Source organism: Bombina bombina, chromosome 4 (assembly GCF_027579735.1).
Source record: "Bombina bombina isolate aBomBom1 chromosome 4, aBomBom1.pri, whole genome shotgun sequence".
In the NCBI taxonomy this organism is placed as follows: domain Eukaryota; kingdom Metazoa; phylum Chordata; class Amphibia; order Anura; family Bombinatoridae; genus Bombina; species Bombina bombina.
Window position 1 is genome coordinate 341094061 of NC_069502.1, and position 23000 is coordinate 341117060.

General features: G+C 37.6%; 1 protein-coding gene across 1 annotated transcript in view; it reads left to right on the forward strand.

The window, feature by feature from the left end:
- Positions 1-23000, forward strand: part of GFM1 (G elongation factor mitochondrial 1) — a 100045-nt gene that overhangs the window by 11880 nt on the left and 65165 nt on the right. The window contains exons 7-11 of the mRNA XM_053710092.1: positions 2813-2967; positions 3649-3733; positions 6874-7011; positions 7158-7259; positions 19719-19775. Coding sequence (XP_053566067.1) covers positions 2813-2967; positions 3649-3733; positions 6874-7011; positions 7158-7259; positions 19719-19775 — 537 coding nt within the window. The remainder of the gene's footprint in view (positions 1-2812; positions 2968-3648; positions 3734-6873; positions 7012-7157; positions 7260-19718; positions 19776-23000) is intronic.

Here is a 23000-nt window from a genome sequence, read left to right on the forward strand (position 1 = left end):
GAGGTAAAGTAATGTTATTTTCTATGTATCCTTAGCAACTAATCTAATAGTACAATTAAAATGACTATTGCAATTGGACTTTTGAAATAAAATGTATAGTTGTTTATTCACGATATGACATGCTAATATAAGGAAAAAATGTTTTTTTAAGAGAGACAGTATAGGGAAAACATTTCTATATATTTGTTAGAGCATGTAAGAGTGAGAGGGTAAAGTGGGATCCTACACTGTAGGAAAAAAAAAAAGCCCTAAAACTTCATACTGGCAAGACTGTCTGCCAATACCTAAGATGGTGAGAGGGTAATACCTACATTACAGTACTATTACCAGCTAACTAATTAACCCCTTCACTGATGGAAATTTCATACGTGTGTTGTGCGCAGCTGCAATTAGCTGCCTTCTAGTTACCAAAAAGCAAAGCCATGCATGTCTATTTCTGAACAAAGTATCCCAGAGAAGCATTTGTGTTATGATTGCACAAGCAGTGTGTAAATCATTTTTGTGAGTAACCAGAAGTTTGTGAAAAGTTAACAATTGTTTTTATATGATCGCACTTGGCCGCAAAATAGTGGCATGAAATATAGCAAAATGGGCCTAGATCAATACTTTGCATTGTCTACTTTAAAAAAAAAAAAAAAAAAAAAAGTATGTAGTTTTGGTAGGTAAATAAAAAAAAAATAGAAGAAAATGTTTTTTTTTTCTGTTTGTGGAGTGATAGCAAAAATGCAAAAAAAAATCGTCCTGGTAGCAGTTTAAGAGACTTTCCAATTTACTTCCATTATCAAATTTTTTTATATGAATAAATTCTGAGGCACCATCTCCTACTGAGCATGGGCACAAGCTGACAGTGTATATGTATACTTATCTGTGATTGGCTGATGGCTGTCACATGATACAGTGTGTGGCAAATGGAGAGAATAAATATTTGTAAGAAAAAAATCTGCTTAGTTGAAATTCGGAGTTTGTTATTGCGTTATCTTTTTATTATGCACTTATTATACAATTCTACTGTATTTAATGGTCCTTTTAAACACATAGTTAAACACAGATTTGCAAGGTTAGTAGTGATAAAATTACATTTTGTAACAAAATGTATCCCTGGCTAGTGGAAACCTGATACTTTAGGGAGAGAGCACTGTGGAACCCTAGTGACATCAATCTGGTTGGGGTGCAATTTGAAATTCTCTTAGGGCTTAGGAGAGAGTATTATTGAGTCATCTCTTTATTGTCTGGAACTTAGTCATTTTTATGGCTCAGAAGTAGGGGTGCCACCTTGGCCATGTTTTCCTGGACACTTATGAGTTACACATGTTACACTGTGGATATGTTTATTTGTACAACACTTCAATTATTGTTATGCTTTGTTTTACATTTAACTATATATGTGATCATATGTATTTGTATATAAATTCCAAACTATTTCTGTTGGTAAACACACAAGAAAAAAGGGCGCCTCCTAGTGTAATATTGATACACCACAAAAATAATGTGTACTATTAGACTTGTACTAACAAGAATGGCATGCCTAAGGAACAGCGAGGAAGCTGAGAAACGCATTGCAACTGTTTTAAACACATAGAGGTGGTTGTCACACCCTGTGTTTTTATTCTTTATCTTGCATTTTAATAAATTTTACATTTTTTTTTTTTTTTTTTTTTTTTTTTTAAACTTCACTGAGAGCCTGAGTTTGCCTTATCCTTGAAGTTACTATGAGAGGAGCACAAGTACCAAGGATCAGTGAGCTGGGACTCTGAGAGATCCCAGTCCACCTTACTAAGCACACTTGGGTGCTACCATTCTTGTGAGTACAAGTCTAATAGTACACATTATTTGTGTGGTATATCAATATTACACTAGGAGGCGACATTTTTTTCTTGTGTTTACCCACAGAAATGGTTTGGAATTTGGAGATCAATTGGAAAGGAGCAGCCAGTTTGGGAAGGATACCCTCTATAGAACCATATTGGGACGTATTGAATCACCTGAACCATCTTTATGGACTGATGGACTGATATTGCTTACAGATAAGGCTCAAAATTTGATATACCCCACTTGGGGCTTGATTTATTATTTTTGTAGCCTGTTATTATATGTAATTTTATAATATGTAGGTTAGATCCCTTTTTTAGTTTCTTATTTCTTCTGTCAAAACCCTGTTTGCATAAATAGTGCCCCCTTAGGTGGTGACAGGTCATTGTCACTAACCGATTTAGAGTAATATTTGTATATAAATGATCATGTCACATATTATTTATATTATCCCACCAAACATGTGGGATTGTTGTAATTTGCTGCACTTCAGAGGGGAGGGGTCATGTGTAGTCTGATTCGCATGGGTTATGGCTTTTTTTTTTTATGGGCTAACCATTGTGAAGCTATTTATTTCAAACTAGTACCTGACTAATTCCACTGAAGTTTCAGAGAAAAGATTTGTACTTCTAGATTTATTTTTTTTAACATTTGAAAAGGAATTATATGAAGGTACAACGCACTAGTATCTCAATATAGGTATAACAAAATGTATTTATCTGTAAGTACAATTCTTGTTGAAATTCATGAAATGTCTGTTCTCCATGTACTGAAGGGGTAAAAACTGGCTGACCTTCTGTTGGTATTCTAGTGTAAACTTGCTTCTGTCCCCAAGTGTAATGTGCAATTTTCATGAACTTCTGTTTGAAATGTTTGCAGTGTAAATTTATGTTTATCTCATCTCAGTGGCACATACTGATTTTCATTGCATTCTATGATGTTTTCCTTTTTCTTTTCAGCTTTATGTATAGTATGAAACAAATACATTTTATCTTATCTTTAGCATGCTATCCGAAGAGCCACTCTGAAGAGATTGTTCACACCTGTTCTGGTGGGAAGTGCTTTAAAGAACAAGGGTGTCCAGCCTCTCTTAGATGCTGTCCTTGAGTATCTTCCAAACCCGTCTGAAGTCCAAAATTTTGCAATTCTCAATCAAGAGTAAGTAAGGGTCATCTTGCTACAATGATAAAACATTAATTTATATCAAGAAGTTTCTGAGCACCATGTCTAATTTAGAAGTAAATCGTTAGTAGATGAGGCTTTATCTCTGTCCTTATTTCATATAGCTCCACATTTGAGCATGTACAGGAAAGAGTGTTTTACTACCACTCGCTAGGATTTTTTTATATGGTGGTTTGTTGTATACACATACATTATGTGGAGAGCAATAAAAAAAAAATAAAGCAGTCATTTGAAAAAGTAAAGCAGTAATTTGAAATCTGGATTTCATAAATGTACCATAAAGTAAAAAAAAGTTTGTATATTTATTTTGTTACTATTGGTAATATATGTACAGTACTGCTAAAACAAATTTACATTTCTAAACATTAATGCAGTTATGAATAATTTCTGCTCAACTATTCTAAATATTATTCTAGAACCTGGAGATTATCCTTGTTAAAAGTTTCCCAACTCCAGACTCTTTAAAAGGTAATACTTTTATAAGAAGGCAGATAATACTGGTTTTAATGACCCTTAGTGTCCACGATATTTGCTGCATTTATAATTTATTTCATTTCTTATTATAATAATATATTTTGCCTCATTGATTTAGGTAATATATGTAGAGCAGTTTCTTAAGGATCTAATTACTATTTTTTTATTATTATTTTAATAAAGGAACTCTGAAGAACCATTTAAGATTCTAATGAATCCAACCAGGGATGGCTCCCAGCCATTTGTGGGCTTGGCTTTTAAACTGGAAGTAGGTGTTAATGCTCAGAATTTGTATGTGTTTTAATAAACAGGACGGAACAGTAATATTAACAGATCAAAATGACTGAGTTTTTTTTTTTTTGTTTGTTTTTTAAAGAAACCTATAATAATATAAAGAATTCTGGTTTTAAATGCTATTAACAAATACAGAAAAGCTATGTGTATCCGCACTGTCACACAATGCTGCCCTTATTTGAAGTAGCTGATCTGGACCTGTTATTGTCACTTTGTTAGAAACTGTGCTTAGCACTATCTTATCTTTAGCTGACGCCAGCCTGGGACAGATACAAATGAGCTTTACAGAAACAATCATTATGTGTAGAATGTAGCAGGTTGAGGCTTGAAGAGTCTGTAATTTGGAAATGTGTGGGGGGGAGTTAGATCTCTACAATTCAGAAACTTAAAAAAAGGGTTAATGGCGACGCATTGCAGTATAAATTTTCAGGTAAAGTAATTAAACTACATATTATATTTGGTTTCTATCCCAACTTGTTTTATGTCCCTTTAAATGCTCATTTTCATGCCACTTTGGTGGTCATTATGTTTTCATTCTGTTACTGCCACCTATTAACATAAAACATCTATTACAATTTACTTTTTTCATTAGATTGTGTTTCATTTTGAAACAATGTAAACAACTGTATCATCAATACATACAATTAATAATGTACAAATATCCTTTTCCCCTAGGGCCTAAACCATTCTAATACTAGACTTCAGCTACTTTATAGGAAACACAACATTTTCTAATAAGGCTAATTTACAAGAGTTTTGACCATTCATAGTCCCTTTTTAGACCGATGCATTGTGTCCAATTCATAGATCCAGAACATCTCCCTTAATAGCTTCTCTATCTACCCCATTCCTCTGTGACTTCACTACATCTATAATTTGCCATCTCATCTGGTTTATTTGATGGCCCATTTCTAAGAAATGGTTTGCTACGGATGCTTGAGAGTCCTTGGTTCTGATATTGGAACAATTTTTGCTCATACATTCTTGTGCTTTATGGCTGATTCCATTATGTAAATCATAGAACAGGGACACTTGATCATATATATAATATGTGCTGTTTCACAGGTAACTAGATGTATAATCTTATACTTCTTTCCACTTGCAGGGTGTGTAAATCCCTTACCCCCTATAATGAAACTACAACTCATACATCCAAGGTAGGGGCAACAGCCCACACTCCTTTTACTATCAATGGATGTTTGTATCATGTGTTTCTTGGGGCCTACTAATATGCTTCAGGAAAGTTCTTCTCTGTGAAAGGCACATGTTGAGCAAAAAGAGGCTGCTTCTTGGGTGGTGACTACCCATAGAACAAGCTACTATGCTATTGTTTGTTCCCAGGTTGAGCGCTTCTCTCTTTTTTTATTTATTCTTGGGGCCTATGTCTGACTTGACTAGGTGGCCTCTTAAGCTTTTAACTATCCTATATGCCATTCGGGGGATGGATTTAAAGGACTCCACATTGCTATTACAATCCTTTAAGACATGCCAATGTCTGTGTAAAATCTTGGCTATAGCTTCACTGTGTACCAAATTGTGAGACAAAAAACATACGCTCATTCTTACGCTTATCCTTTTCTGTTGTTTTTTTTTAATCCAATGTCTCTAAATGGTGTATAATCAACTGTTTTGGGTATCCCCTTTTCACAAATTTTTCTTCCATTTCTCTTTAGCCTTAAATCCAATTTTTTTTTTCACTCTTAGTAACTGACTCTTTTAGAGGGAGTCTTCTAATTTTCTTGAATGGAAACTGTCATAGGTTAATAAAGTATTTTTCTATGTACTTTTTGTGTACAGGTCAAATTGGATAGTGTTACCTTTTTTATAAACTGATGTGTCTATAAAGAAGACTGATGTTTTACTATAGTTTAATGAGAACTCTAATCCCCTGACCTCTGAATTTATAGATGTAGTGAAGCCACAGGGGAATGGGGTAGAGAGCGAAAAGCTATTAAAACTAAGGGAGATGTTCTGGATCTATGAATTGGACACAATGCATTTAAAAGGTCTAAATAGGGACTATGAATGGTCAATATTTTTTGTAAATTAGCCTTATTAGAAAATGTAGTGATTCCTATAATATAGCTGCAGTCTAGTAGAATGGTTTAGGGAAAAATTATTTGTATATTATTCATTTTATGTATTGATACAGTTTACATTGTTTCAAAATGAAACAATCTAATGAAAAAAGTAAAAGGTAATTTATAATAGATGTTTCATGTCAATAGGTGGCAGTAACAAAACTAAAATAAGAAGGCAGACTGCAGAGGCTTAAATACAAGGTAATCAGAGGTATATTAATATAACCGTGTTGGTTATGCAAAACTGGGGAATGGGTAATAAAGAGATTATCTATCTTTCTAAAGGGATACTAAATCCACATTTCCCTTGTTCTTTTTGTATCTTTATTTGAAAAGCAGAGCTGTAAAATTTGGAGCCGGCCCATTTTTATTTCGGAACCCTGGGTAGTGCATGCTGATGATTACTGGCTACATTTAGCTACCAATCAACAAGCACTACCCATGGTGCTGAACCACCAAAACATCAGCAATGTTTTGGGGCTCCTGCCCCTTTATCAAGCAAATATTCTTAAAACAATACTGTCCCTTTAATATAAGTTGTCTTCAGTGAAAGTTTTTAGGGAGAGGGGTACAATCTCTCTAGGTTTAAGACAATGTGGTGTAAGAGAAATATACCCCTACAAGACAGCTGATGATTAGCCACTCCTTTATGGGGTTGGGTTTAAATGTGTGTATTGTTGGCTTGATAAAGGGACAGGAGCCCTGAAATGTTACTGATGTCTTGAGCTAAATAAAGCATGGCATTCTGCTAGCTTTTGGTGGTGGTGCGGTTCAGCTCTGGATTGGCAGTGCATTTCTGCTCTAGAGCTTACTAGTAGCAGTGCAATAATAAAATGCTCTAGCATGTTATAAACACTTAAAGGCACATGAAGGAGCCATTATACACTTTTCTGTTCAATAAAACTCTTAAACTGGTGGCAATGATTTTAGCAAATGTGTGCTTTGTTTGCTGATTACTTGTGTCACATAATTATACAGCTGCTTGTGTCACAATATTGGTGTTGGCTAGACTGAGATATAACTGTCATTGCAGGCAGGGCGCTTTGGTCAGCTTACATATGTCCGTGTCTACCAGGGAATGCTGAAAAAAAGTGAATACATTTATAACACAAGAACAGGCAAGAAAGTGAGAGTGCAGAGGCTTGTGCGTCTGCATGCAGAACTGATGGAGGTACGTTATACGCTTCTAATTGTGTAACCTTAGTTTTGTAATCCTATGTTTGCTTCTCTTTTGCTTACTGATTGAGTTCTTAAACTTTAAGTTCATCTCTAATTTTGTTTCTCATCATATATATATTTTTTCTGTAATGTTTGAAGGATGTTGAGGAGGTTTATGCAGGGGACATCTGTGCTTTATTTGGAATTGACTGTGCAAGTGGAGACACGTTTACCAGCAAATCTAGTGACAACATTTCCATGGTAAATACAACTATTTAATAATGAAAATATATATAGTAATCAGTTGCTGCATAAAATCACCAGATTATATACATTAATAGTACATGTATTTTTAAACACGTTCCAGTCTGTTGTAATTTCATTCATATATTTTTCCTGCTTCTTTTATATATGTTTGCTGTATGCGCTTTGATAAATGCTGTATTTTGCTTTTTTTACTTTATTCATGATATCAGGCAACCTGATATCCCTTTTAGATGACCTCCTGGCAGGAAAATCAAAGAGATGAAGGGATATTTTATTATCGTAGTCAATATAAATATTAGTAAAAATGTGTGTATTTAGTTCTTCTCTCCTATAAGAAGCAGATATACATATTTCAGTTAGATGCATAAATGAAAATGAAATGTAGTATTTGTAAAATTGAACCTGTGTAGTTGGGTGAAGTGAATTTCACAAAAGAATGAATTTATCACAGAAAGAAATATGACAAAATATGACTTCTGTAAAACCTCAAATGTAGGTTGATTCTTTGCTATCTGTAATGACCATCCCAATGTTTTTGAATATTGTGCAGTGTTTGTATAAGCGCTTCTACTACTGAGCTTGGTCAGCACTGCGCCGTTACTTCTCTTCTGAACCATTTCACACTTTTATGGTCATTGCATTTAAAAATAACTTTTCATATTTATTTTCTTTAAGTTACTCCATCAGAAATAAAAAAAAAAAATTTCCAGCACATTTACTTTTGAAAATCTTTTAGCTCACAGAAAAAAAAAACATATTTGTAATTTTTAATAGTCAACCTAGTATAACTGCAAGTCATTACTCGCCAAATTTTGCAATCAGTTAAAGGCATAGGTCAAATTTTAAATGTGAATCAGTGCATTTCAATTTTAAATAGAAGCATTTTTGCTAAATACTTAGCAAACATGCTTCTAGTAAAAGTTATTAGTGGTTTCCAGCAGCATACGCAGATACCCTGTCCGTTCTCGTGCACACCTTCAGAGTCAGCAATAGCTTATATGACCGTCTTCACAGACACAAAACACACCACTGCCAGCTCTCTAAACTTGAATACTGGTGCATGGGCCTGCACAGCATATGTGCGTATGCCACTGAAAAACTAACTCCTAGTAGAAGTATTTTTGCTAATGGAATTATATTGCAAGAATGCTTCTATGTAAAACTGAAATGAACCTATGCACTTTTCAATTTGGACCTTTCTGTCCCTTTAATCCTACATTTAGCAGTATTTTGCTTTCACAAAACATCAAGGAGTAGCAAAGTACTACTGGAAGCTTGCTGCTAATTGGTGGCTGCTACTCTGAAACTTAACTTAATTGCAGGAGTTAAATACATAATTTTATGTAAGAAATAGTGCAATGATAAAAATTAGCTACACATTAGAGCATTTTCTTTTTGCTGATATTACTGACGACCTGGCTAATATAACTTATATAAAATGTTTTCATTTGTTGCATAAATTATCATTGAATCAATTTGTTACATTTATGCTATTAATTTTTTTGTGTGGATATTTTAAGTAACATTTATAAATAATTGAAAATTTTATTACATTGCCCCCACCCAGCTACTTCATAATGCCACTACATAACGCCACTTCATAATGCCACCCAGCTACTTCATAATGCCACTTCATAATGCCACCCAGCTACTTCATAATGCCACTTCATAATGCCACTACATAACGCTACTTCATAATGCCACCCAGCTACTTCATAACGCCACTTCATAATGCCACCCAGCTACTTCATAATGCCACTTCATAATGCCACTTCATAATGCCACCCAGCTACTTCATAATGCCACTTCATAATGCCACCCAGCTACTTCATAACGCCACTTCATAATGCCACCCAGCTACTTCATAATGCCACTTCATAATGCCACTTCATAATGCCACCCAGCTACTTCATAATGCCACTTCATAATGCCACCCAGCTACTTCATAACGCCACTTCATAATGCCACCCAGCTACTTCATAATGCCACTTCATAATGCCACCCAGCTACTTCATAATGCTACTTCATAATGCCACCCAGCTACTTCATAATGCCACTTCATAATGCCACCCAGCTACTTTATAATGCCACTTCATAATGCCACCCAGCTACTTTATAATGCCACTTCATAATGCCACCCAGCTACTTCATAATGCTACTTCATAATGCCACCCAGCTACTTCATAATGCCACTTCATAATGCCACCCAGCTACTTTATAATGCCACTTCATAATGCCACCCAGCTACTTCATAACGCCACTTCATAATGCCACCCAGCTACTTCATAATGCCACTTCATAATGCTACTTCATAATGCCACTTCATAATGCTACTTCATAATGCCACTTCATAATGCCACTTCATAATGCCACCCAGCTACTTCATAATGCCACTTCATAATGCCACCCAGCTACTTCATAACGCCACTTCATAATGCCACCCAGCTACTTCATAATGCCACCCAGCTACTTCATAATGCTACATCATAATGCTACCCAGCTACTTCATAATGCCACTTCATAATGCCACCCAGCTACTTCATAATGCCACTTCATAATGCCACCCAGCTACTTCATAATGCCACTTCATAACGCCACTTCATAATGCCACCCAGCTACTTCATAATGCCACTTCATAATGCCACTTAATAATGCCACCCAGCTACTTCATAATGCCACTTCATAATGCCACCCAGCTACTTCATAACGCCACTTCATAATACCACCCAGCTACTTCATAATGCCACTTCATAATGCCACCCAGCTACTTCATAATGCTACTTCATAATGCCACCCAGCTACTTCATAATGCCACTTCATAATGCCACCCAGCTACTTTATAATGCCACTTCATAATGCCACCCAGCTACTTTATAATGCCACTTCATAATGCCACCCACCTACTTTATAATGCCACTTCATAATGCCACCCAGCTACTTCATAATGCTACTTCATAATGCCACCCAGCTACTTCATAATGCCACTTCATAATGCCACCCAGCTACTTTATAATGCCACTTCATAATGCCACCCAGCTACTTTATAATGCCACTTCATAATGCCACCCAGCTACTTCATAACGCCACTTCATAATGCCACCCAGCTATTTCATAATGCCACTTCATAATGCCACTTCATAATGCCACCCAGCTACTTCATAATGCCACTTCATAATGCCACTTCATAATGCCACCCAGCTACTTCATAATGCCACTTCATAATGCCACCCAGCTACTTCATAACGCCACTTCATAATGCCACCCAGCTACTTCATAATGCCACCCAGCTACTTCATAATGCTACTTCATAATGCCACCCAGCTACTTCATAATGCCACTTCATAATGCCACCCAGCTACTTCATAACGCCACTTCATAATGCCACCCAGCTACTTCATAATGCCACTTCATAACGCCACTTCATAATGCCACCCAGCTACTTCATAATGCCACTTCATAATGCCACCCAGCTACTTCATAATGCCACTTCATAATGCCACCCAGCTACTTCATAACGCCACTTCATAATGCCACTTCATAATGCCACCCAGCTACTTCATAATGCTACTTCATAATGCCACCCAGCTACTTCATAATGCCACTTCATGCCACCCAGCTACTTTATAATGCCACTTCATAATGCCACCCAGCTACTTTATAATGCCACTTCATAATGCCACCCACCTACTTTATAATGCCACTTCATAATGCCACCCAGCTACTTCATAATGCTACTTCATAATGCCACCCAGCTACTTCATAATGCCACTTCATAATGCCACCCAGCTACTTTATAATGCCACTTCATAATGCCACCCAGCTACTTTATAATGCCACTTCATAATGCCACCCAGCTACTTCATAACGCCACTTCATAATGCCACCCAGCTACTTCATAATGCCACTTCATAATGCCACTTCATAATGCCACTTCATAATGCCACTTCATAATGCCACTTCATAATGCCACTTCATAATGCCACTTCATAATGCCACCCAGCTACTTCATAACGCCACTTCATAATGCCACCCAGCTACTTCATAATGCCACTTCATAATGCCACCCAGCTACTTCATAATGCCATCCAGCTACTTCATAATGCCACTTCATAATGCCACCCAGCTACTTCATAATGCCACTTCATAATGCTACTTCATAATGCCACCCAGCTACTTCATAATGCCACTTCATAATGCCACCCAGCCACTTCATAATGCTACTTCATAACGCCACTTCATAATGCTACTTCATAACGCCACTTCATAATGCCACTTCATAATGCCACCCAGCTACTTCATAACGCCACTTCATAATGCCACCCAGCTACTTCATAACGCCACTTCATAATGCCACCCAGCTACTTCATAACGCCACTTCATAATGCCACCCAGCTACTTCATAACGCCACTTCATAATGCCACCCAGCTACTTCATAACGCCACTTCATAATGCCACCCAGCTACTTCATAATGCCAGCAAAACCTTCTGTGGAGAACCCTTTTCGCATGACTTTTTTAACGGATTGTTGGTCTCCTCTTTATTGCTGACATTTATTGTTGATAATAAGCCAATAGAAGCTGCTGATTTCAGACTTATTCCACAGGAAGCCGACAGAGATAAAAAGGGGCTTAAACAGTTTCAGGAGTTTTCTATGTTTTACAGAAACTGTTTTCCTATAAAAAGTAGTAATTGAAAATGTAGAAGATAAAGTTTTATTTTTTTATCAATTTGCATCAACTTGCACTTTATGCAGCAAATCATCTTGCACTCAATGCAGAAAATTAGTAAGAATAAAATGTTTAACCATAAAATATTAGATACATATTTAGATACATTTTAAAAATACACGCAATTCTTATTTCAGACTCGACTCCTCTTGAGAATCTATACGTTACCTTACCCCTGCACAAACATAGTGTAGCAAATAAATAAACATTTCCATCAATAAATCATTCTATATAGATCTTTGCTAAAATCGCCTTAAGAAACAAGGATCTATGTGCCCTCATGCCAATAAGAAACAAAGTGAGGCCAGCGGTTGCCATTACTATTCACAGTCTCTCTTTGGTATGTGAATTGATCCCTGCATTCAAATCCTGCCAATTTCCCTGTTTTTTGAGTCCTATGTACTGCAAATCTCTCTTTGGTATGTGAATTGCAAGCCTCTTTTTGCATTTGTGTGTATAATTAATTATGTATTTATCCTGCTGATATCTTGCCTTTATTTATGTGATGTTCAAACCTTGCAAATACTTGTTTTAATTCCTAAATTTATCATTTCACTAATTGGTTTAACCACAGCCTCCCCCAAATTCTATTGTCTGTTATTTTTAACTTCTCACCCTGAATTAAATTTAACTAATTGGCTTGTTGACTGTCTTTGTTTAGGTCATTACCTAATTTATTGCATTCAGCTGAATGCTGTGGCCTATAAATTTAACACTGCTAAGGGGAAGCAATGCAGGGGCTAGCAATGTAGGTTAGATAACAATATTGTAAGATCATCTGTTCACATCTCAAGTGAACATTTATAAGTGAGGCACAACGAATTATACAAGAAGTCAACAAGGATTGGACAAGGGATAAGGCAAGTTCTGTTTTTATACTGAGTTTTATACACTGTCTATTTTGTAAAAAAATGCACAATATCTTAAAAACCTCTATTTGCCACCTTTTGTCTGTTCAACAAACTACTTTACTCAATTACTCCTTACCCCTCACCACCTGCATTGCTCATTAGCCCATCTCTTAACCTCACGTTACTTTTGTATTCATGAACTTCACACATTCCTAAAGACTCTCTCTGTCCCTTGCAACTCATCACCAAAACAGTCTCACTACTGCAAATCCGCATCTCATCTCATGTCACTCTCCCTCTTGCTCATACTAGCTGCTGGCGACATCTCCCCTAACCCTGCTCCCCCACAACTTCCCTGCCCTGCACACCCATGTGTGCCCTTCAGTAGACTTCAATAACAAAACTCTGGTAACCTTAATCTTATTCCTCTTGCATCTAAAGCCACCACCTCCTTCACTTGTGCACTATGGAACTTTCTCTCGGTTTGCAGCAAACTCTCTTCTATCCATGACCTCTTTATCTCCCACTCTCTCAATCTTCTGGCTCTCACAGAAACCTGGCTCTCTCCTTCAGACACTGCTTCCTCTGCTGCACTGTCACACGGGGGTCTCCACTTCAGCCACACTCCTAGGTCTGACAATAGACAAGGAGGTGGTGTTGGTATTTTACTTTCCTCTTGTTGCACCTTTAAACAAATATAGCCCTTCTCTTCCCTAACATTTTCTTCATTCGAAACACACACGATTCGCTTATTCTCTCCCCTCTCTATACGCGTTGCAGTCATATACCGCCCCCCTGGCTCCGCAACTCTATTTCTAGATCACTTTGCCACCTGGCTACCTTACTTCCTTTCCTCGGATACCCCTGCCCTCATTCTCGGTGACTTCAACCTCCCTGTTGATAATCCCTCTGCCTCCTCTGCAAAACAACTTCTGCAACTCACTTCCTCTCTTGGTCTGCCACAATAGACTGACTCTTCCACTCACAAAGATGGTCACTCCCTTGATCTGATTTTCAGTTATCGATCTCAAACTTCACAAACTCACCTTTTCCTCTTTCTGACCACCACCTCCTCACTTGTACCATCACCTCCCTCCCTACAACTCTCCCTCCTTCTACCCCTCACACTAAACTTCACAGAAGAATCAAGTCATTAGATCAGCAACAGCTCGCTAGCTCTCCCAAATCTCTTCTCTCTTCCATTCCCTCCTTTTCCTGTCCTGATGAATCAATCTGCCTCTATAACTCCACCCTTACATCAGTCTTTGATAACCTGGCCCCACCTACCATAGCTCGGAAAACATACACTCATCCTCAGCCCTGGCATACTTCCCTGACACGGTATCTACGCAGATGTTCCCTTACTGCTGAGTGACACTGGAGGAAATCTCGGAGTACTTCTGACTTTCTTCACTATAAGTTCATCTTGAACTCCTACTATTCTGCCCTTAATCTATATAAGCAACATTACTTCTCTACTCTTATCTCTACTCTTTCTTCAAACCCAAAATGTCTGTTCTCCACATTCAGTACTCTTCTCCGCCCCCACCTCCCACCACATCTTTTCTCTCAGCCCAAGATTTTGCCAGCTACTTCAACAACAAAATCGGCTCCATCAGAAATGAAATCGGCTCTCAACATACTACCGGTCCATCTCAAAAGCTCACAATCATCCAACATAGCCATAAATTTAGCTCTTTTGCCCCTGTTACAGAGGATGAAGTTTCTGCCCTTATACTATACTCTCACCTCACTACCTGTCCCCTCGACCCTATACCCTCACAACTACTCCCCTCCCTCTCTTCTACCCTTACCCCTATACTCACACACATCTTCAACCTCTCCCTCAGCACTGGTATAGTTCCCACATCTCTTAAATATGGATTAGTCACACCTATCCTCAAAAAACCTCTCGGTCCAACCTCCCCATCCAACTACCACCCTATTTCCCTACTACCTCTTGCCTCAAAACTTCTTGAAAAGCTAGTATATGCTCGTCTATTCCATTTCCTTACATTAAACTCCCTCCTTTACCCATTGCAATCTGAATTTCGCCCCCTTCACTTAACAGACAGCCATTGTTAATGTTACCAACAACCTACTTACAGCAAAATTAAAAGGCCACTTCTCTCTACTTATCCTCCTTGATCTGTCTGCAGCCTTTGATACTGTCGACCACCCTCTTTTGCTCCATACCCTCCAATCCTTTGTGATCTGTGACACAGCTCTCTCTTGGTTCTCTTCCTATCTGTCTAACCATACCTTTAGTGTAGCCTTCTCTGGGGTATCCTCTGCCCCTTTACCTCTTTCTGTTGGGGTATCGCAAGGCTCTGTCCTCGGTCCCCTTCTCTTCTCAATCTACACGTCCTCATTAGGTTCCTTAATAAAGTCCCACGGGTTTCATTATCATTTGTATGCCGACTATACCCAAATCTACCACTATGCACCAAAACTATCTCCTTACTTGCTAACCCATGTCACTAACTGTCTCTCTCATATCTCATCTTGGATGTCCTCTCACTACCTCAAGCTAAATCTCTACAAAACTGAGCTCCTTATTTTTCCCCCTTCTTCCAAAATCTACAACCCCCATGTCTCTAACTGTTGACAACTCTATCATTACCCCAACCTCACATGCCCGATGTCTTGGGGTCACACTTGACTCAGATCTTTCTTTCACTCCTCACATTCAGTCCTTGGCTTAAAGCCTGCCACTTCCACCTTAAAAACATTGCTAAAATTAGACATTTCCTTACACAAGACACAAAGATTTTCATTCACTCTCTCATCCTTTCCCGCCTCAACTACTGCAACTCTATCCTCTCTGGTCTACCTAGCTGCCGCCTAGCTCCTTTACAATCGATAATGAATGCCTCTGCCAGGCTCATCTTCATCTGCCGCACCTCTCTGCCAATCCCTTCACTGGCTTCCTCTTGCCTCCAGGATTAAACCCAAAATTCTCACTCTGACACACAAAGCCCTCAATTGCACTGCTCCCCCCTACATCTCAGACCTTGTCTCCAGATGCTCTCCCTCCCATCCCCTTCGCTCCGCTCATGATCTCCTACTCTCCTCCTCTCGTTACCTCCTCACATTCCGTCTACAAGATTTCTCAAGACTGGCTCCCATCTTATGGAACTCTCTGCCTCGCTTCACAAGAATCTCCCCTAGTTTTAAAAGCTTCAAGTGCTCCCTGAATACTCTACTATTCAGGGACGCTTACAACCTACACTAATCTTCCTATCTCCACTGCTATCCCCTAAAACCCCAAAGCATGTAAGCCTATGAGCCCAGCTGTTTGTAGTTCACCTTCATAAGAGCCGACTACAACAGTGCAACTGTCGGCAGGACCCTCTCTCCCCATTTGATCCCTGTAATCGTTTTTTATATACCACCCATGTTCATAGCGCTGCAGAACCTGTTGGCGGTCTACAAATACCTGATAATGATAATAATAATGACGGCTATAACAATGAGTCTCCTAAAGTACAACTTTTTAAATTAAATTCACAAGACGATATAAAAAAAAATAAAAAATGAAACGATGAAAAAATTATGGACATTATGGTATAAGGTGTTAAAGGTTTCTTTAGAGTTGCAAAATCCACAAAGTTGGATCAGTACAGTGAGGTTTTTGTCATTGTTATGACAATCACCTGGCAGCTTGACAGACACAAGATCACAATTTGATTATGGAATATAGAGTGATGTGAGGCCATTTATTTGGGTAAAATGAAGTAATGTAGGTGTGAATTTACTATATTATTTACTTATGGCCACATGGGTGTGTGACTTGCCCCATTTTGGTTATTATATGGGATTTGTAGAGCAAATTACATGTCACATACAGGGAGTGCAGAATTATTAGTCAAATGAGTATTTTGACCACATCATCCTCTTTATGCATGTTGTCTTACTCCAAGCTGTATAGGCTCGAAAGCCTACTACCAATTAAGCATATTAGGTGATGTGCATCTCTGTAATGAGAAGGGGTGTGGTCTAATGACATCAACACCCTATATCAGGTGTGCATAATTATTAGGCAACTTCCTTTCCTTTGGCAAAATGGGTCAAAAGAAGGACTTGACAGGCTCAGAAAAGTAAAAAATAGTGAGATATCTTGCAGAGGGATGCAGCACTCTTAAAATTGCAAAGCTTCTGAAGCGTGATCATCGAACAATCAAGCGTTTCATTCAAAATAGTCAACAGGGTCGCAAGAAGCGTGTGGAAAAACCAAGGCGCAAAATAACTGCCCATGAACTGAGAAAAGTCGAGCGTGCAGCTGCCAAGATGCCACTTGCCACCAGTTTGGCCATATTTCAGAGCTGCAACATCACGAGTGCCCAAAAGCACAAGGTGTGCAATACTCAGAGACATGGCCAAGGTAAGAAAGGCTGAAAGACGACCACCACTGAACAAGACACACAAGCTGAAACGTCAAGACTGGGCCAAGAAATATCTCAAGACTGATTTTTCTAAGGTTTTATGGACTGATGAAATGAGAGTGAGTCTTGATGGGCCAGATGGATGGGCCCGTGGCTGGATTGGTAAAGGGCAGAGAGCTTCAGTCCGACTCAGACGCCAGCAAGGTGGAGGTGGAGTACTGGTTTGGGCTGGTATCATCAAAGATGAGCTTGTGGGGCCTTTTCAGGTTGAGGATGGAGTCAAGCTCAACTCCCAGTCCTACTGCCAGTTTCTGGAAGACACCTTCTTCAAGCAGTGGTACAGGAAGAAGTCTGCATCCTTCAAGAAAAACATGATTTTCATGCAGGACAATGCTCCATCACACGCGTCCAAGTACTCCACAGCGTGGCTGGCAAGAAAGGGTATAAAAGAAGAAAATCTAATGACATGGCCTCCTTGTTCACCTGATCTGAACCCCATTGAGAACCTGTGGTCCATCATCAAATGTGAGATTTACAAGGAGGGAAAACAGTACACCTCTCTGAACATTGTCTGGGAGGCTGTGGTTGCTGCTGCACGCAATGTTGATGGTGAACAGATCAAAACACTGACAGAATCCATGGATGGCAGGCTTTTGAGTGTCCTTGCAAAGAAAGGTGGCTATATTGGTCACTGATTTGTTTTTGTTTTGTTTTTGAATGTCAGAAATGTATATTTGTGAATGTTGAGATGTTATATTGGTTTCACTGGTAAAAATAAATAATTGAAATGGATATATATTTGTTTTTTGTTAAGTTGCCTAATAATTATGCACAGTAATAGTCACCTGCACACACAGATATCCCCCCTAAAATAGCTATAACTAAAAACAAACTAAAAACTACTTCCAAAACTATTCAGCTTTGATATTGAGTTTTTTGGGTTCATTGAGAACATGGTTGTTGTTCAATAATAAAATTAATCCTCAAAAATACAACTTGCCTAATAATTCTGCACTCCATGTAGTTTCAATTTAGTTAATTAAACTCCTATATCACTATGCTTCCTCCCACCACTTGTGGTCTGTTCAAGAAAGTCCCTTCTTCAACCTTCCCACTTGTGCTGCTTCCCCAAGGCTTAGAGTAATATAAGTAGTGCTTGTGTTCTTTATTTGTGGCAATTAGATCAAATAAATGCATTCGCTTTACAAATGTCCAACAGTATCCAGGAAAGAGTTAAGATTAGAAGCGCTTGCCTTGTCTGTTCCTACTGGACAGGAAATCCTCACCCGCCTGTGCTTCCTTTTAGATTGGGATCTGACCGATTTTATACACTTTTATAATCATCTTTCTAGATTTTGCACTATATCCTTCCATTGGGTTGCAAACCATTTAAAATTTCAATTCTTGTAATTTTTGTGACAAACCATCAGACACCGTCTCCCCTTCTCCAACTTTTTTTTAAATAGCAAAAACCTGAGATACAAAAAAATATCAAGTTGCTTTTGATTTGTTCGTATGTTAAAGTGATGGTAAACTTGTGTGTATGTGAACTTTCTCCCAAATGAAGTATAATAGTTGTATGTATTTTTTTTTATTATTATTTTTTTTATATACCTCCCTGTTCATTACTAAGTTTGTTAGCTTCAGTAATCCTGCTCACCCGCCTGCCCCCCTTTATGTATATATATGTGTGTATGTATATGTATGTGTGTATGTATATGTATGTGTGTATGTATATATATATGTATATGTGTATATATATATATATATATATATATGTGTATATATATGTATGTGTGTATGTATGTATATATATATATATATATATATATATATATATATATATATATATATATATATATATATATATATATATATATATATATATATATATATATATATATATTGTGTGTATTATTTTTAACATTATTCTTTTCTGGCCGGTCCTTAGCGTTGCCATTTGACTCAGTTTATTCAATGGAACGCCACACACGCATGCGTATTAGCTAGGTCTTTCCTTTTTTCTTTTTTGAGAGAGGATGAAAGTGGGTGAGGACATAGATATTGAATCACTGCAATGCAGAAAGAAGCCATTGAGGGGGCGGGTAAACAAGAGTGATTGACAGGGAATAGAAATACAATAAAGTAAGTAAAATTTATAACTATTATTAATGTGGTTTGCTATTTCTTTGTATGATGCAAGATTAAGAACCTTTAAATACTTGCATAGTTTACAATCACTTTAAGCTGTGATTTAGCTTGCCTAGGGATGGAGAGGAGATACTACTTGGTTCCATGAGCATATCCTTTTGTAAAGTGTAAAGGAAGAACATGCTTATATTATATGGAGCGTTTTTTACTCACAGCTAAGGATTCCAACCGTGTAACGAATACTGAACTAAATTTGACTCTTGTTAAATATGAGATGTGCCTAGCTTTGTGTGATGGTAGAGATCATGTTTTTTTTTTTTGTTTTTTTTACACTACAGGAATCCATCCATGTACCTGATCCAGTCATTTCTGTATCAATGAAACCAGTAATTAAGGTAAGACCACCTTAAATGTTATATCTTTGTTTAGTTTTTTACATGTGCATTCTGCATGATACACAAGATGATAAACTTGTATTTATAGAGCTTTTATTTTGTACATATGTTTCCATGATGACCAAAATACTCACTTAGCTGTGCCAAAACAGAATTTAAACAGAAACTTAACTTGGATAGAGTAGTCTGTGGCCTCAGCATGTGGAAAACGTAGATTTTATTTATCCAAGAAGTATAAAAATGACAGATGCTAAAATACCAAGATCAAAACGGCATATCTAGGGTAGGATTACCTCCTTTAGCTCAGGCCAAACCTAAACACTCTTGCACGGTACACAGTGCAGCAAAACATTGTTTGCTGAGTATGGCTAATACACACATAAAAAAAATCACACAGACAGTTACACTCACTTTTTCTCACTCTCTCTCTGCTCTCTCTCATTTCACTTAAATTGACATGAAACCCTCATTATTATTTTTTTTTCCTGATTAAGATAGAACATTTGATTTTAAACAACTCCCATGTTACTTCTATTTTATCACTTTGCTTCATTATCTTAGTATCCTTTCTTGAAGGAGCAGTTATACACTACTGGAAGTTTAATGAACAAATGAAGAGGCATTTATGTGCAGCCACCAATCAGCAGCTAGTTCCCAGTAATCCATTGTGACTCTTTAGCCTACCTATGTTTGCTTTTCAACTAAGGATACAAAGAGAATGATGCAAATTTAGATAAAAGAAGTAAATGGGAAAGTTGTTAAAAAAAAAAAAAAAAAACACGTTCTGTCTGAATCATGAAACAAGAATGTTGGGTTTCATGCCCCTTTAATTTGTTCAAGCCTTTAATAAGCACCGTTTTTCATAAACATTTCATTGTCTTAAGATTTTTAGAAAGTGATCAGCTGACATGGCTGAATGTATTTGCATGAAACTTTACATGCTGATAGCTTTTGACCTTTGGTAGTTTTAATTATTTTTACTTTATTTCATTCAAATTAGCTTTTGTTTTGCTGCAACCTAATGCAGGTTATGTTGCCACCTGACGTAATAAAGTGCTTGTTCTCCAACACATTATCAATATGGCAGTACAGGAATCTGTCAGCAGGGGGAGCCTATTTTTATGTTCGCTTCTCCAGACCATCTAAGACAGAGCTTTCCAAATTGTTCATGTTGGTGACACACTTTTTAGACCTACATTATTTTGCGGCACAGTAATTCAGTTGTACCAGCAAACAGGAGGTTAAACTAACTTGTTTTAAGAGATACGGACACGTAAATACATTATATAATAACAAAATGTATTTACAAGTAACAGTATGTAAGTATGTGCGAGAGTAAAAAAAAAAAAAGTTTAATAACACCAATAGCTACCTACTATTTTAATGGGTTGAATGAAGTTGATGGGATAAACACAGTTTCTGAATAGTTGGTGGAATATTAGATAAAGACACTCGCATTTCATCAAGCAGCTGTCCCACTCACTGACTACACATGCAGTCACAAGCCGATTGAGGTGACTACACGTGCAGTCAGGAGCAAATGTGCCATCAAAGCCGACAATGGGAATTGTTTTAGTTCCCGCTGAGCTGCGCCAATAGGTTAAGATAATCCGTGACCCACTAGGTATCAATCATGTGTCAACCATGTGATATGCGTAGCAGGCAGGTGAAAAGTCGAAAACCAAAAAAAAAAAATCAAAAAAATTTGTGCTGAAGCAGGGACACACCTACACACTGCCGCCGACACACTGTGTCATGACACACAGTTTGGAAAGCACTGATCTAAGAGCTCAATTCTGAAAAAGCTATACAGACTGAATAGGAATTATAGTGTCAATGTCACTGGGGCAGAACTCACTTGAAGTGACACAATACCCATATGCTAAATCACTTGAAAGTAGGGTTGCCAAGTGTCCAGTATTCAACCGGACAGTCCAGTATTTTAACAGGCTGTCAAGTAAAATCTGTACAAAAATACTGGACACTTAAATGTCCAGTATTTTTAAAGACCCCTGTCCGCTAAATGTAAAGTACCTTCTAGGCCTTTATGCATTAGAAATATATGGCTAAAAAAAAAGTTACACGTGTGCATTTTCTATTATATGTGTTACAGGCCACCATGAGGGTGGTCAATCATTGCTGGGTTGGTTACCTCTAGGAGCCAAGGGGGTTACATCACTGCTCTGTACATGTGTTACTGGCAACCAAGGGGATAAAATGACTGCTTAATTATTTTTTGCTTTCAGAGTTTCAGGCTCATATTAAGAGTTGAAAGTAAAATGTTTGCTCTCTCATGTTCATAACGTCACAGTAAAAAATAGACTTTGAGAAGTTATGAATACAAAATCGCATTTCCCCATAGACTTCAATGTAGCTAAAAAAATACCTAGCACCCACAAGTCACACAAACACGATGGCGGTTATTTAAAAGCATAACATAAGAAGATATATTATTCTATAATAGTTCTGCTTACATACAAACCCAGTAAAAAAGAGTGGTGTCTTGCAGGGGAATAATATATTGTAATACCACAAATGTAAAGTGTTTTTTCACTATAGGCAGGTTGTTTCGCCCTTGTTGGGGCTCTTCAGTATGATGTAGGTGCTATGTTATTGGACTCGAGCATTGATTTTAGGTTTACGGCTATATGCCAGTTTTGCTGATGATTACATTAATTTTCGTAACCACACTTACAAAGCGTGAAATTAATGCTTGAGCAGAACAGCAGTACCAACCATAGACAGCCTGTTTGGCCCATTTGGGGCTCATTCCTCCATTATATTAATCCTAGCAAAAACACTTACAATTGCAACACTTACAATTCAAAATCCATTTCAATATAACGGGCAGCCCTGTAGCAAAGGGTGGAATGCTCGAGGACATCAGCATTAACCATAATGACTTGAGTGAGAAAGAGTCCCAAAATAGCGAAACAGGCTGCCTATGGTTGATGCTGTGTTATTTAAGCCTCATGTATTTCATAGTTTGCTATACTACTGGTTTAAACTGACAGGAGCATAAGGGGTGCCATATTAAAATGCATTTTGAATTAGTAGTACTCTGTGGGATAATTTGTATATTCTATGCATTGTATATTTATTCCTTACTGAACTAATTAAATGGAGGGTTTTTCTCACTCTATTAACAACAATACATTTATTTGGTAAAATGGGAGTCCCTGCTCTAAAAGATTTTCATGGGTATAAATGCAGACCCTGTTCCAA